We start from the raw sequence: 15,538 nt of genomic DNA on the forward strand, positions 1-15,538 counted from the left end.
TTATTCAAGTTCAAGTCAACCCCTTTTCAAGTCGGCATGTTCAAAGGAAGCGTTTAGTGAGTGCGGGGAAAGAAATTATGCAACTTTGTCTTCGGCTGACAGGGATGCTGAATTGTACTTCCGAACTGTTGTGGGCTGTACTATTCTAGGTACCGAAGCTGTCGTTTTCGCTGCATAAGAGTTCTGACAAATTCTGCTTTTGTCCTAACTACATTTGCAGTCCGGGATCACTGTCAAAAATAAAATAAAGGTGCCGTAACAAGGCTCGCCTTAGCCAGGCACAGTGAATTGCATGCGTAGGCTACGTCTCTAAACAACTTACCGTATTTTCGCTCGTATAACCTGCCCCGGCATATAACCCGCACCCCCACTTTCCGTCGAATGAATAAAAAAAAAAATATGCCCGCGTATTGCCTGCATATTTTATACACAACAGGATGGACCAAATCTGCTACTGAAGCAACATTACACATTTGTTTGTGGAAAAGAACTTGCCTAGCTGACTACGTAACTAGATGACTTACCGCATACATTTTTTTCAGGTTGGTATGTTGTTGAGCTGTGTGGGCAAAATAAGCGCTGTCGATGGGATAACAGTGGCTTAGTCGCTAGTACTGCAACACGGCCCAACCTGTATTGCGGTGAGGCTGCACCAGAGAAAATACCCTGCATGTAATCTGCACCTCTATTTCACATTTTTTGGTGCGGGTTATACGCGTGAAAATATGGTAATAAAACGCATTAAGGGAAAACAAAAGAATACAGCGTGAAGCTCTTCCAGATACCTCGGGCTATTTCGTAAAATCAAGAATGAATTCAGCTTTATGCTTTGCATCTAGAGAACCAGCGTCAGTTTTTTTTTTAACTGCGAAGTTTGGAATATCTGGGTTTCTGCTGTATTGGAAGGGATGGATGAAAGGACTGATTGGAAGTATTACTGTGACAACTGCTGCACTCAGTTGGGTTGAAGTTTATGGACTTACGGAGATTCCCTCCTGAAAAGACAGGTTTAACTGCCAAATGAAGTTCATTTTGTCGATCGCAAACAAGAGGGAATTTTTACTGAAGCCAGCGGGTTTCGATGGAGCAGTGGGTAGTGACCACTTACAGGTATGGGATGCCTTTGCCTCGGGGGCACCACACTGGGCAATTTTCGCCTTGTACTGAAATAGTTCCCATGTAAACATATGGGAGCTATTACTTTGGCTATTTGGTTTGCTTCGAACACCCTTTGTATTGTTTTGGGCAATTGCTGAAAAGACCCTGCTGTAGCCTAAAGAACTGCGGGTTTTTTGTTGGGAGCACCCTGGGTTAGTCCCAGCAGTGCCCACATTTTTGCGACGCCCATGAGTTTTTTGACTAAAGTGTTCTCTAGGCTCAATTCTGCGGGTTTTTTTTCCATAAGCAAGGGTGGTTTGGCATATTTTAGGTCGGTTTAGAGGTAGGGTGAGGTATATCGACATGCTAAATTAACTTTCTGCACAGCCCCAAAAGTGTTGGTCTTGTACCTATCTCGGAACGGAGTATTGTGTTCTTTTGAGGGATGTGGGAGTAAGACGAAGGTGGGCTGCTGGTCTGTTCCCAGGTCAGCACTGTCTCCGAGAAACAAGGATGACGACGCAGAGTCCGGCAACGGCCCGTCGCTGTCCCAGTCGCCCAACAGCGACCCCGGCGCCGCCCACATGGCCACCCTGCACTGCCTGGACAGCGACACAGAAGAACGGCACGCAGTCTTCGACTTGTGCAGGTCAGAGGGGGCAGCACACGTGCGCTGTTGTGAACTTGAAAGCATTGTATGTTTTGTTCAAAAGTGACCTTGAATGACCCCTGCATTGACACGGATGGCACGAAAAGCCAAGGAAAACCAGAAGCGAATTATAAAGCATGCCAGTTGAGTGTAAGAAGTGATTAATGGTTACCGAATTAATGATTGATTAGTAAGGTGACGGGTAGTATTAATAATGATTAGTAAGGTGGATTTGGATAGATTAAGGTGGATTAAGATCACCAATTCTTTTTTTTAACAGAAATTAGAGATACCTTTTATTATATATTCTGTACTTTATATTCCCACTTGAATAATCCTCACCATAGTACTGGCGCTCTTTGGCCTTGATGCCCTTGCGCCAAAAAAAAAAAAACCTAACATCATCAAGGTGGATTAATATAAATTAGAAATGGTAAAAAAAATTGGATGCTGTTTCTATGGGTGGACGTGTAGGTACTTAAAAGGTACTTGTTACAATAGTATGCCAGGCTTTTCGCCTTCAAAAAACGTGTGAAACCTAAGTGTCCCGGGTTTTTCCACAGCCCATCCCTTTTCTTCTTTGTGTGGGAACATATTGTTGCTGAACGGTGTTCTGTCGGACTGTGAAGCCTTTCAATCAAGGTCGCGGATGGGTTGTCAGTGTGTGGAGCTGCATCGAAGCGCTTGAAGTGTGTCGGCTGTAATCATGCAAAACCAAGCAGAGCTGCCCTCGCTCAAAAGCTACCACTTGCATTCGCCTTACTGAAAAGACTTTCAACTTCATTATGGCTACATTGAAGATTCATCTCACAGTACGGGTGTTTGAGTAGCATGTTCGGCTTCAAGGTACATACAATGCGAATAATGACGTTGGTCAAGTAGTCACAAGTCGAAGCAAATATTTTTGCATGGAAGTTGATATTTAGCGATGGTTTTTACTTCCAGTCTCATCCGCACAAGATCAGAGGCAGTTTCCCCGAGACGTTGAGCCGTCTCGTTTGCAGCCGTTGATCGGGATTTGTTGACCCAACCAACCAATCTCGCAGGCACAAGTACTCGGACCTGGCCATGTCGCTGTGCGGCGGGCTGCCAGACTGGGACAAGTCCGTGATGGAGGAGAAGTTTGCCCACTTCCTGGTCACCTATGACCAGTTCTGCGAGAACCCCGAGGTGCTCAACAACCCGGACCTGGTCGTCCGCATGGGTGGCAAGTGCGTGCCTTTGATCGCATTGCCTTTCGCATTGCGGGAGGGACTTGGCAACAATGACGCGGAAATGCGGGCTGGTTGGTTTGAATTCATGATGGTAACGTTATAACGTTCGTTATAACGCCACTATAACGTTCGTTATAGTGGCTGTCGTTATAGTGGCTATAACGTTCGTTATAGTGACAGCCACTATAACGTTCGTTATAGTGGCTGTCGACACGGCATCCCACAGAGGCTCCAAAAGCCAATCGGTTTATATAGTCATAGGCGTTCAAAGCTTGTGAACCACTGGCGCTTGTTCATACATCTCCCCGTTGTTTAGCGCGAAAAAAACTGCAGGTACATTTGAGGCAAAATACACGTAATTAACCGGCAGTGCCCGCATTCATTTAGTTAGGAATGCTCGTTGGACTGGTTTTTACGGTAGTAAGCGAAAAAAAGTGGTTGTGCAACACCGGCACGTCCGGGAGGAAAAGCAAACACAAAAAGAACAGAGCTCGCGCTGGCGCAGTTTCAGGCAGACTGTGCGCGAGCACTGTGAAAGCGGGAAATTTGAATTGCATTGGATGGCAGCAGTGAGCGGATAATAGTGCTACAGCTCATTGTGGCGAATCACTGCTCTGCACTTCTGACAGCTTTCAGATTGAGGGGAGCGGCTTTATTTATTTTTATTTTTTTTCCTGTGAAAATGGAGGCAACTGTATCTCCCCCCCCTTCCCCCTTTTTGCTCGAGTATTAAGAATTTCTGTGCTAGGAGCAAAAGGGACTTGCGGCGTGCAGTGGGGCAGTCCAAATGTACAGGGTGTTGCAACGGCAGATGACCATACTTAAAAAATTATTCTGGCAAAATGGCTGGATTGACTGCGCTCGAACTTTGAAAGCAGGTTGTGTTTTGTGGTCTGCTTTTTTTTTTTTCTGTGAAAACACAGGCAACTGTATTCTTCCTCGCTCCTTCCCCACGCATCCTTTTGCATTGTGGGAGACTTGTTGGGAATTCGTGCTCAGGGAGCAAAAGGGGCTTGCGCAGCATACAGGGGTGCGGGAAGTTTAAAAATTCAGGGTGTTGCAAGAGTAGATGAGCGTCAGTGAAAAGTTATTTTGGCAAAGTGGCTGGCCTGACTGCGCTCAAACTTTGACCGAAGGTTGCATTTTGTGGCCAGTGCTTCTGTGCAAGTGCAGGCTACTGTATTGCCTTAGCTTTAAAAGTGAAGCTTTAAGTGGCTAGGCAGAAGGCAAATACGGTGGTCCTGTGCACAAAGAAAACTCCTCTGGCACAACTGCACGCGCTTGCGCGAGAAAGCCAGGTTGAAGAGGTGTTAGAAGTCGGGGGAGAGAGATTAGCTGGGTTTGTTGCAGTGGTGTGCGCACATAGCGAGCTATTCCATGAACTTCAGTTCAAGTGACAACAGTGTGCGTAGCAGCATCAAGAGCGAGAGAGAGATGGAGATTCGGCTGAAAAGGAGAGGAAATGCACTGGGGATATTATTGAGCCCATCTGGGGGCTCGCCTGCATACAACCCAGTGTGGGGCACAGGCAAATGCCAGCTGCTCGTTACTTCGAAAGGGGAGGGCCACACGTCATACGTAAAGCACCAGCCATACGCTGCAGCTTTGCTGGTTAACCACTTGTGTGGCTTGCGGGAGCCATTTTTTCTTACCACTTTAGGGAAAAAAAACTTGTTGTGTACACATGCAGGTTAAGCCTTTTTGGGGGTGTCTTACACGTTCACATAATGAAAAGATTTTTCCGGTCGGCTTTTTGCGAAAACTGCTTTTAGTCAATTGACAGGCACCAGGGAACTGGTGCTGCCTGTGTTATTTTTAAACAAGGAAGACCTCAAATTGAGACCTCTGTGCGCAATGGCAGAAATAAGAATTGCTTAATGACATTGTTTTATTGTTGCTACACCCTGTATATCCAGTATACAACTGCAATAGCTTCCACAATTCTGGAAGGTCACAAAGGGGACGACGGGGCTACTTGTCCCCTTTTTCAGTGTGGGCGTAACCACAGCCTGTGGAGGTTAGGTGCAGTACTGGAATGTAAGGAGAGTACAGTATTTTCACGCATATAGTCCACACTTGCATGAAGGGGGCACAAAAAAAAAAAAATCCCCTTTCATGATGGTTGCACAATCGACTATGTAGACAGTATTGCCCCCAACCAGGATGTGTGCTTTTCTTCAAGCAAACATTTGTCTTGAAGACAAAAAAAAAATCAGGCGAGTAGCGTAGGGGCTTCGTAGACGTTCAATTGGACGTTTGCAGTCTTTTTACGCCGCAGCCGCCTTGCGTGCCAGTGCAGAGAGCTCACGGTGTTTGCAATTTTGCAGGTACTACAACTGGGGCGCCATCGCACCACACCTGTTGTCCCTCGCCATGTTCCAGAGGCCGCTGCCAGAAGTGAGTTCTGTTAAGAGAAAAAGCAAATCAGAGGGGACGTCTTATACCCCTGTCATGTGGCAAATGTATAATAATTCAACTCGAGTCACGTTTGCTATAAATGGCATTTGGTTTATAGCTGTGAGGGTTTACACAGCAAAGCAAGTGTCGTTCGATAATTATAGCAGTGGCGATTAGGAAACTCGCAGAATTGCAAGATGATTTAAATGCGTTCACAATGTTCTTTAACTTTTTACTTTTTAAAGTGAAACAAATTTACCTTTTCCTTTTGAATTAGAAAAAGTGTAGCTCTTTTTTTAGGTGAAATTCACGTCACAAGCTGAGACAAGTGAGTAATGAATCCATATCTGGGTAGCTGCAAGCATGGTGGAGCTTTGCAATGGTGTTGTGTGCTCTTTTTCTAAATAAAACAGCATGCAGGAAGAAGTATTGCCTTACTGGTAGGTTATAGACACAGGGTTCTACATTTTATTAATAAACTTCCATGTTTAATGATGGTCTACTGCTGTCGAGCCTACTCATTCAGTTTGTAAGCCAATGCGAACGTGTTCCCCGAACTCGTTCAATCGCTGAATGCTGTTCGCGTAATGTCATTTAGTATTCTCTTGTATCGCCAAACTAGTGGTGTTCACAGTTAATGTCATTCGCTCTAAATGTCATTAGATTGGCTGTGTGACAGGGGTATTACAGTGGAACCCCAGTAATATGACTTTCAAGGAACCGTGCAAAAGCGTCACATGACCGGGAATCGTATGGTTGGGGTACCGGTGAATTCCGCCCTTAGTAGACGGTCTCACACAACAGGTGAAGTGGTTGTGGGATTTGAGAACCCCTAACTGAAATCACAAGTTTCTAAAAAAAAAAAAACGCTTTGTTTCTAAATGCCTAAAAGCATCCACAAGGCCAATGCAGTGGTCGTGTGTAGTGGTATTGAAGTGTTCTCGAGCTTCGATAAAGGCGGGACGCAGCAAGCATCCGCTATGCTCAATTTTATTGGCAAATGCTAGGAGGGGCTGTCAAGTCATTAAGCTTGCTCTTCTGCACATTTCCTCCTCAGAAAACGCTTGACAAGCTCGCGGACATCCATATGCCCAAGAAGAAAAAGAAGTCCACCTACTCCTGGTGGTCTTGGGGCCGGGCAGGAGCCAAGCCGGACGGCGTGGAGAAGGCGGGCTCTCAGGTGAGATTGAAAACATGTTCGTTAGGTTGACTGGGCTCCTTTTAGCATGACCATGCGGAGTCAGCTCTGTCTGGTGTTGGAAACACCACTTATTAACGAAAGCTTGAAGTGGGGGGGAAAATGCTCTTGAAGAGACACTGACGTGTGAGATTTTGAAGAAATTCCATTCTATCATGTGGGAAGTCCAAGAGTGAAAGTTTGGACCTCTGTGTGGTAGCAGTGTTGTATCGTATGCACCACTACCATTTTTTTTTATCACTGCAAACTTCAGCGCCATTGCTGTAAAGGGCTGTTCGAAGCTGTACTTCTGCTCGCCGCACGCTTTAACGTTGACTGTTTCCTGCACCTTACTTTCATTTTTTTTAGGGGGGGTTCTTGACCGGATAAAGCAGTTCTTGAAAGTTTTGGGAAAGTTGTGTCAACAAACTGTCGGAAGCTCCATGGGACGAAGACAAATAAAGTATGACACCTGGTGTCTCGTGCTGTGATGTAGGAAAGCTGGGGTAGATGAAAGCAGCTGCCCAGGCAGTGACTTCTGCAAATAAATTGTAGTCTTTCCAGTGCAACATTTCTTTTCAGCCATTGGAACGCTGTATTGCCTGAAATGTGCTCCGGCTTTCCATTGCATTAGGAATGCTGACACAGAGGGCCTTTTCACTGATGGCAGTGCTAAGGCAAACTGTGCTTGCGATATAGGTTTCTTTGTAAGCACTCTTGTGGCTTGGGTGTTTTTTTGCATCGCGCTGGAGCTTTCCATTGGTGTCTGGGAAAACTTCGGGTAAACCCCGGGGAAATGTTGAATTGAATTTTATTTACAAAGCGTGAACAGGAAACGTGAATGGGTACAGAGGCACGGTAGAGATGTCTTGCTCTGAAACAAGTAGGCCTGCGTCAGTAGATAATGCCGCGAAGAATTCCAGTGTAGCATCTTCGACTGCCTCAGTTCTTCAATGGCAGTGCAGGAAAGTGCCTTAATATTAGCGAAACATTGGTCCTAGAACTGCGGCTGGCTCTGTAAATACAGAGGGGAGGGTGTCCTGTGTTGATGCCTGTGATCTCCCCTTGCAGCATAGCGACGAGAACCTGGGTGTCAGCGATGGCAGTGAGGGTCTGGACGTTGGTCCCAAGGGGGTGGACGTGGTCGCTGCCTGCACGGACGAAGTGCTGCTCATAGAACCACCTCCCCCTCCACAACACCCGACGTCACTTGGCAAGATGTAAGTTCCCGGAGCATCTTTGACTGCAACATCTTTGACCGCAGCACCTGGCAGCACTTGTGTGTTGCTGGGGCTGCTGTGTATAGGAGGTCTCCATTAGATTGGCCATATTGACAGCAGGAACGGAAAGCGGTGCTGTTAAAGCCATGTTGACTGGCTCCCACTCGTGACAGTGATTGATATAAAAGAAAAAAAAATGGCGTCTGATGGGTAAAAGGTTTCGAGGCTGGAATTCGGTCGTGGCTGGCGGTCCCAGGCAGTCCCAGCCACCTCTGAATGTTCGTTCCGCACTCTTTAAGACAGAAGCCTTAGGTGCACCATTGAGAAAAGATCTGTACCATCTGTTCGTAAAGAAAGTTGAGAGAAGCGCGAAAGCTTTCTTGCATCAAAATTGCATCGGAGGTGCGTCAAAACCTTCGCTAAATATGCGTCCAGTCTTCATTGAAAGTGTGTCCGATCGACTGTCACACCTTCTAAGAGCCAAATCGCAAATGAAGAATGAACCCGTGCGGTGATTTTTCGTGCACTAAGTAAACGCATCTACGAACGATCTAAATGTATACCGATACGTAGTTTATGAGATGAGGGTATGTGCTATTGTACTCCTTCTTCATGACAGATGTGTGTATTGTCTTATCTAGAAGCGTTCCTTTTTCCAGATTTTCAAGTAACCGTTTTGACACAATTGAAGCCTGGAGATCAGAGCTTTTAGGTCGACAAACCAGTCTATGGGGAAACGCATTAATTTTTTGACAGGACATCACCATTCCGACAAAGAGAGCTTTCGCTTTAAAAAATAAAGCACTCTCAATTTCTGTGCAGCGAGGTGACGCCCGAGTGCAAGGAGGAGCATTATGCGTCGACGTCGAGCGATGCGGAGACCTCTGACACCGCGATGCACCAGGTGCCCAGTGGCCCCGAGTACCGCAAGCCGGTCCGGGAGAAGCGGTCTTACTTTTGCGACAAGTTCAAGAAGTCTCTGCGCCTCTCTTCCGACGAGATTGTGAGCGGTGTTGCACTTTTGATTCCCCCCCCCTAGTTTTTGTGCTATCCGCGTTGTAAGGCCCATGGGCTCGCTTGCTCAAAGCCCAATAAGACAGACTTATTTGCGGTCTAAACTTACTGGGCGACTTATTTGGGGTCCTATGTTCCCTACGCTATAAGACGCTTTCAGGAAGGAAATTTATGAGACTGCGAATAAGACTTCAAGTAAGAATGCCATAAGACTGTGAATAAGCCTGCTCTGAGCAGTCTTATTCACAGACTTACACTTATGTGGTCGCTTTTCCCTAGGGGCCCCTCTTGTGCACGTCTAGGTACCTGATGTCCCTATAGACTTAAATAAGACTGCTTTCTAACCTAGCCTGTTGGCTTTCAAGAAAGCGCACTAGTCCGAATCTTATTAGCGAACTTATTGAAGTCCCCGAATAAGTTATTGAAGTCCATAAATAAGGCTGCCACTAAGCACGCTTGTTCGAGCAAGCAGGCCCTGGAAATCGTTGGTTGAACAGGAGGTGTGGATTGGTGGCTTCTCTGCTCGCAGGGACGGGAGGGTACTCAATAAGTAGCGATCGCCTGCGTATATGATGGGGTAAAGGGTGCCGAAAAGTTGGGTTTTGATCTGTCATGGGAACTGTGAGGAACATAATGCGTGCAGGTGGTATACCACCTGCATGCATTACATGAAAAAGCGTTTTTGTGACTTCAAGTTAGGATGTCCATGGGAACTTATCGAGTGAGCACCAAAACACAGCAGGGAAACTAAATTTTAATTGTTTGCATGGCTTAGTGCGAACTCTTTTAAGTGACCGCTTCCTCGACTATTCACTTTTTTATTAGAGTTTAGTGTAGTTACTGCAGGCTTGTGGACGCAATTGTGTCTGAAAATTTTCAAGTGAGCATTGCGCATAAGAGTTATTTGCATCGTGTGACTTTTGCTAAATGATGCGCAAAATACCTCTAATGATTTGAGCCATTGTTGAATTCTGTGTTATCCTGTTGTCCATCACAGCTGTCACTTGCTTCAACATTTAAGCTGGCTGTTGCTGTCTTAAGTTTATGCAGCTCGTACGATGTAGTTGCATATTCTGGGAAGTTGTGCAAATGCATGATCCATTAGATTCGTCTGTGCACGGATGAATACCAGCAGCGAAGATTACCTAGAGATAATGCTGCTACAGTGGAATTTTCATTCCACGTGGGGTATTCCAAACTTTCTGCTTTTATTCCCCACGGAAGCCAGTGAGTGGTTCATAGACTACCCCTTGCGATCTAAGGACTTTTTGGGAGACCAGAAAATTGAGAAAAACACATGTTCTCCTGTATTCAAAGTGGCTGCAATGACTAATGAAGGGACATTTATAATGAACGAGCCTGGTTTTCTTTGAGGTTTGTGACGGATATTTACAGTATAATTAGGAATCATAGAAAGGAGGGTATAATTCTAGATAGTTCGTAGTCCATAAGTTAACATCCGAATAATTGAACCCGCCGAAATGTGTGTACAAAAAACGGAGCATTGAAGCTGTTCAGGGAATAAAGAACAGTGTGAAAAAAAGAAGAACCTTGCCTCAGTGACCTGCTTCTGTTCTGTTGTGCAGGCCAGCCTGAACCTGAAGAGCGGCCGCAATGAGGCCGTGTTCAGCGTGACGACGGCGTACCAGGGCACGACGCGCTGCATGTGCCACATCTACCTTTGGCGCCACGACGACAAGATTGTCATCTCCGACATCGATGGCACCATCACCAAGTGAGCGCCGTTGTGGCTGCAGACACGCGCCCGCCCTTCTCTTGTGTTGTTGTCACTCTCAGTCACAATATGCACGTGCCACACTGTTAGCAAAGGTTTTTCTATATATGTACATTGGGGCGTCTTTACGTACAGTCTTTGTCAGAAGTTCATAATGCACAGGGAATTTTGAATACAACCTTGCTTTTTGGGTGAGACTGGTATGTTTAATGCCATAACGCTGACAAACCGTCAGCAGTTTTGTTTCTTACTGCTGCACAATGATTCAGTCGCACTTGAACGTTACGGTCTTGCTTCGAACCTTTTGTGGCCTGGAAACTTTTGGCGGAGACTGTACGCATTGCCCATCATGAGGTCCCGCATCAGTTTTTCAACCAACCACCTGCTGCTGTTCCCAGTCGCAAAATAATTTGGTCTCACTAGAACGTTACACTGTTGCTTCGAACCTTTTTTGCCCCAGAAACTTTTGGCAGAGACTGTCGTGTCCCGCATGTACGTAACCGCTCCCTCCGTTGCTCGTTCATTGCAGGTCGGACGTGCTGGGTCACATCATGCCGATCCTGGGCCGGGACTGGGCGCAGTCCGGGGTGGCCAAGCTGTTCACCAAGATCCATGCCAACGGCTACCAGTTCCTGTACCTGTCCGCCAGGGCCATTGGGCAGGCGCACCTGACGCGCGAGTACCTGCGCAGCGTGCGCCAGGGGGACCTGTGGCTGCCTGACGGGCCCCTTCTGCTCTCGCCCACCTCGCTCATCAACGCCTTCCACAAGTGTGTGCCCTCTCTCTCTCTCTTCTTCCTCTCTGTCTGTCTGTCTCTCCATCTACTTTGTACGTCCATCTGTCTGTGAGCTTACTTGTCATCATAGAGTTCCATACTAACATATACTAGAGGGAAATCTGTCGCGTGCTGTTGTTGGCGCCGCCATAGCAGCTGGAAGCATTGCTCTCCTGCTTGGCTTGGCAAGCTTCAGGGCTTCCTTTTGCTTTTGAAGCCAAAATCAACAAAACGGTGAAATTTTTTTCTGGGCCATCCTGCTTGGGGTGTCTGAATAATCCATGACGAATAAATCTTCTACAGCTACAGGGGACTCTTGGGCGTATTGGTGAGCCATACCAAATGACGGAACATTTTTCCGTGGTACATGAGAGCACGCTCACTGAATCACGCCTCACCAAGGCACTGGGGCCACATTTCCCTATTGTATATATTAGTGTGAAACTCTCTGTCTCTCTCTCTCTGTGAGCGGGCATGCACAAGTGCAACCAGCAATGTCTTGCCCTGATGTTAGTCCTCTCACTCTCTGCTACACAAAGCTGGCGTCGAGTAACCTGTTTTCTGATTGCAACTTCCTGCTCAATGCAGAGGCAGGTTACAATACGGAAAAGTTGTTTAGAACTGAGTGGGAATGCAACTCAACAACCTCTACTGAGGATTTTTCTTTCTGCATTGCTGTTTTTTTTTTTCCCCATTGCTCCCATTAAAGAAATTGACTTTCCTTAGCTGCCCTCTGATTGCTTTCACCTATGGTTGCCCATATCTTATCTCCACCATGACCGCCTTGTGCCACTTGTGGCTGTATTGAAAGCATATCCACTTTTTTTTGTCAGTCCGCCTCATTTTGTCTTTCTTTCCCCCCGTGCGACTGCAGGGAAGTGATTGAGAAGAAGCCGGAGGAGTTCAAGATCAGCTGTCTGCGGGACATCCAGACGCTGTTCAACGTGACCGGGAACCCCTTCTATGCAGGCTTTGGCAATAAGATCAACGTGAGTGACCCACTTTGCTTGCCCGCATCTCGCTGGGCTGTTTCTGTTGACGCGTTGTGGTAGCATTGTAACTGCATTCTGGTCTGAAGCCGCACTTGTGGCCTCAGTATGCCTTGAAACCGTTTTGTTCACCATTATTGCAGCTTCCGATGGCTGCAGGTGGTAATGAGCTGATCCATTTAAAGGAGCCTTGAAGAGAAAACACAAGTTTGGTTCATTCAAAAGATTGTCTCGTTAGAATCATACTGACACCACTTTTAACGTCAACTTCGCTCAAATAAGCTACATAATTAGGAAAAATGGGAATGGTCATGCGACCCACCAGCTCATTTCCCGCAACAGAACCTATGATGTCACATGAGCTAAGCTCTGCAATTGGCGGAGGCTGGCAGAAGCAAAGCAGACGCAAATTAGGTAGAGCTTACAAACTAGCCGAACGAGCGATTTGCGCTTAAATTTAGGGCACATTCTTTACAAAGCAATAACAATGATGGGACAAACAGTGGAAGTTACGAAAGCACATGTAAACATAGAAGTAGTGATGCGTTCTGCTGTTCGTACTGCGTACAGCATGCTTGGTTTAGCTGCACAGCACTACGGGGCTTGGGGTTGTCTCAGGCGACACTGGCCGATTGACGCAAGCAACGGTGTCTTACGTGACCCCATTTGTCGAGCGAGCACTGTTTCAGGAACGAATATTTTCTCCCAGAACAAAAACAAGCCAAGTTTAAATGCGGGCAAAAACAAACCAAACGCTTGCCACGGTATGGTGGCGCCATCTAGGTTTGGGTAACGTAAAGAAACGCGGTAACAAACCAACACCGCTGTACAGGGTGGAGACAACCTTTGAACGGTCCCGTGCCGCCGCAATTGGGCCAACGGGCTCAACGCGTTATTCTTTTCGTTTCCCACGAGACCTAGCAACGCGAAACAGACAATATGATTCAAACTTCTTCAGTAAACCGCGTTGTGGCGATAATTTTAGCGCGGTTTTGACACAATGACTTGCTTCGGCGGCGAGCGAGCAACCGAAAATGGCGGCGCCAGCGTATACGTGTCTCTACCCTGTACGGCGGATGCGTGAATGAAGGTACTCTAGGCTGCAGAGCGGTCGTTTCCTGTGATGTCATTTGGGACCACGAAAACGCACGATTGAGCAGGAAAATCAACATTTTAACCTAAATTGTTTAATTTCTCAGTGAATAAAGCACCGTTTGTATCCGGACAAGCGCTGGGGCCACTATAAAACACGAAATCTTTCAAATAAAACCAACTTGCATTTTCTCTTCATGGCTCCTTTAAGTATGAATTGTGTATATCCTTTGCTCGCTTATGGTCACTACATCCAACGGGTCATTAGGTCCAACGAGTCAGGAGATCCACTGGCCGCGCGTGCGTGCGTGCGTGCGTGCGTGTGCATACACATATGTCTGTGGGCAGCTTTTAAAACAAATAATCACCCTAAAATGCCTTTTAAAGGGGGACGTGGCAAGTAAAACGACTTCTTTATTTATGGACCACATTGAATCAAATTAGGAGCATTTAGGTACTAACCATTATGACAACAAAAGGGAAATCAGTTTGAGGACACCTTCTATACTTTTTAAGTTAGAAGACTAATTACCTGAAAGTTGCATTAATAACTAATTAGGCAAGAAATCAACTAGATTATTACGTCAGTGTGATCAGAAATGTCTACTCTGTGCAAGGAAGCTTATTAAAGTAGGGGTGTGCGAATATCAATTTTTTAATTTCGAAGCGAATTCGAATAATAAAAACAAAGTTCGAATCGAATCGAATATTTCTCGAATATTTTTCGAATACGAATACTTATTTTTTTTTTGTAAATTAAAGTTTTCACCATCTAGAGAGAGAAAAAAAACTGCAACTTTATTACGCAACAAATCATACAAAGTAAAATTAGAGATTACACAATACCATTGCACTCAACACGTTAGCACTCACTTAAATGTTAACATGGAGAAAGGTTAACTGCTCGACATGTTCGGGGAGCAGTGACAACCTCCTGCTCATCACGACTCCACCAGATACCGAAAGCAGCCGCTCACTTGAGACATTAGTGGCTGCACGCGATTCGCTCGCCTCGGCTCTGCGAGCACTGTATTTTCACGCCCGCATTGACGATTTCGCGCCCGCGGTAGCGCCTACCATGGTCAGAAAATGACGCACGACGCGCGCGGCAGAATGGAGGAGCCTGACTACTTGCGATCGAGACAGCCGGCTTGGCGCCGCCGGAGATGGTTAGGCTTAGCACCCAGGCAAATATTTTACGGGCGCTTCCTAGCGGCGCGGATGATGTTTTATACTACCGTTTTCGCATGCATTATCAGCTCCTTTATCGCACAAGCAACTTTGTGTCTCCCTTGAGCCGCATTTTAAAGAGCGGTTAGAAACGGTCGCTCGAGCGCCTGCGCCACTTCGCGGCTGGAGCCGACGCCATGTTGACGCCGCCGGCCACGCCGCGCTCAGCACGGGGGTGGTTTCCTGGCGGTGTCAGCGCGCGTTGGGCGTGCGCAGAGCGTTTTCGCGAGCAGAAAACAACAACACCGATACAGTCTACGAAAACACGTGCCGTTCGCCGTGTATATGCTTCGCGACTTTGCTGCTGAGACACGCTCTGAATTTTTTTTTTTTTAGTTTTGGGTGATTCGAATATTTCGAACCATAAAAGTGTCGTTCGAATCGAATCGAATACCGAAAAATTCGAATCGAATATTCGAAGTTTCGAATATTCGCAAGTTATTAGTTTATTGCATTATATCCGTTAGGTATAAGAAAAAATCAAGTTTCACCTTCCTTTCGAAGACGGAAATAGTTTTATGTCAAAAAGAAGGTGAAACATCTGTCTTTCATTTTGGATACCTAAAGGAAATAAAGCGATAATCTAATAGCTTCCCTGCACAGGATAGACATTTCTGATCACACCGACATACAAATCTTGCTGACTTCTTGCCTCATTAGTTAAAATTAATCTAGGGATGACTTTGTGAAAGTAATTAGTCTGGTAACTCAAAAGTACAGAAGATATTTTTAAATTGATTGAAGTTTTGGTATTAGGTTAGTTAACTACACGAATTCTACTAATTTGACTAAATTTTTCCCATAAATAAAAAAAATAGTTTCATTTGAGTATAGTACGCCTGCTTGAGGTAGTGAGGAATGCAGCAGTTTGGCACTAACAGACGAGCGAGACAATTTTTCAGAGTGAAGTGGACACACAGTTAAGCTGTTATTGAGGGCACCTGACTG

At 46.1% G+C, this 15,538-nt stretch overlaps 1 protein-coding gene across 3 annotated transcripts in view; it reads left to right on the plus strand.

The window, feature by feature from the left end:
* Nucleotides 1-15,538, plus strand: part of Lpin (phosphatidate phosphatase LPIN) — a 94,903-nt gene that overhangs the window by 73,642 nt on the left and 5,723 nt on the right. For all 3 annotated transcript variants that reach the window (XM_077680386.1, XM_077680384.1, XM_077680385.1), the window contains exons 7-15: nucleotides 1,586-1,747; nucleotides 2,794-2,958; nucleotides 5,289-5,358; nucleotides 6,416-6,538; nucleotides 7,607-7,755; nucleotides 8,578-8,758; nucleotides 10,356-10,504; nucleotides 11,034-11,273; nucleotides 12,154-12,268. In XM_077680386.1, coding sequence (XP_077536512.1) covers nucleotides 1,586-1,747; nucleotides 2,794-2,958; nucleotides 5,289-5,358; nucleotides 6,416-6,538; nucleotides 7,607-7,755; nucleotides 8,578-8,758; nucleotides 10,356-10,504; nucleotides 11,034-11,273; nucleotides 12,154-12,268 — 1,354 coding nt within the window. The remainder of the gene's footprint in view (nucleotides 1-1,585; nucleotides 1,748-2,793; nucleotides 2,959-5,288; nucleotides 5,359-6,415; nucleotides 6,539-7,606; nucleotides 7,756-8,577; nucleotides 8,759-10,355; nucleotides 10,505-11,033; nucleotides 11,274-12,153; nucleotides 12,269-15,538) is intronic.

Source organism: Haemaphysalis longicornis, unplaced genomic scaffold, assembly GCF_048455015.1.
Source record: "Haemaphysalis longicornis isolate Haplotype H1 unplaced genomic scaffold, Haemaphysalis longicornis Haplotype H1 scaffold_8, whole genome shotgun sequence".
Taxonomy (NCBI): Eukaryota; Metazoa; Arthropoda; class Arachnida; order Ixodida; family Ixodidae; genus Haemaphysalis; species Haemaphysalis longicornis.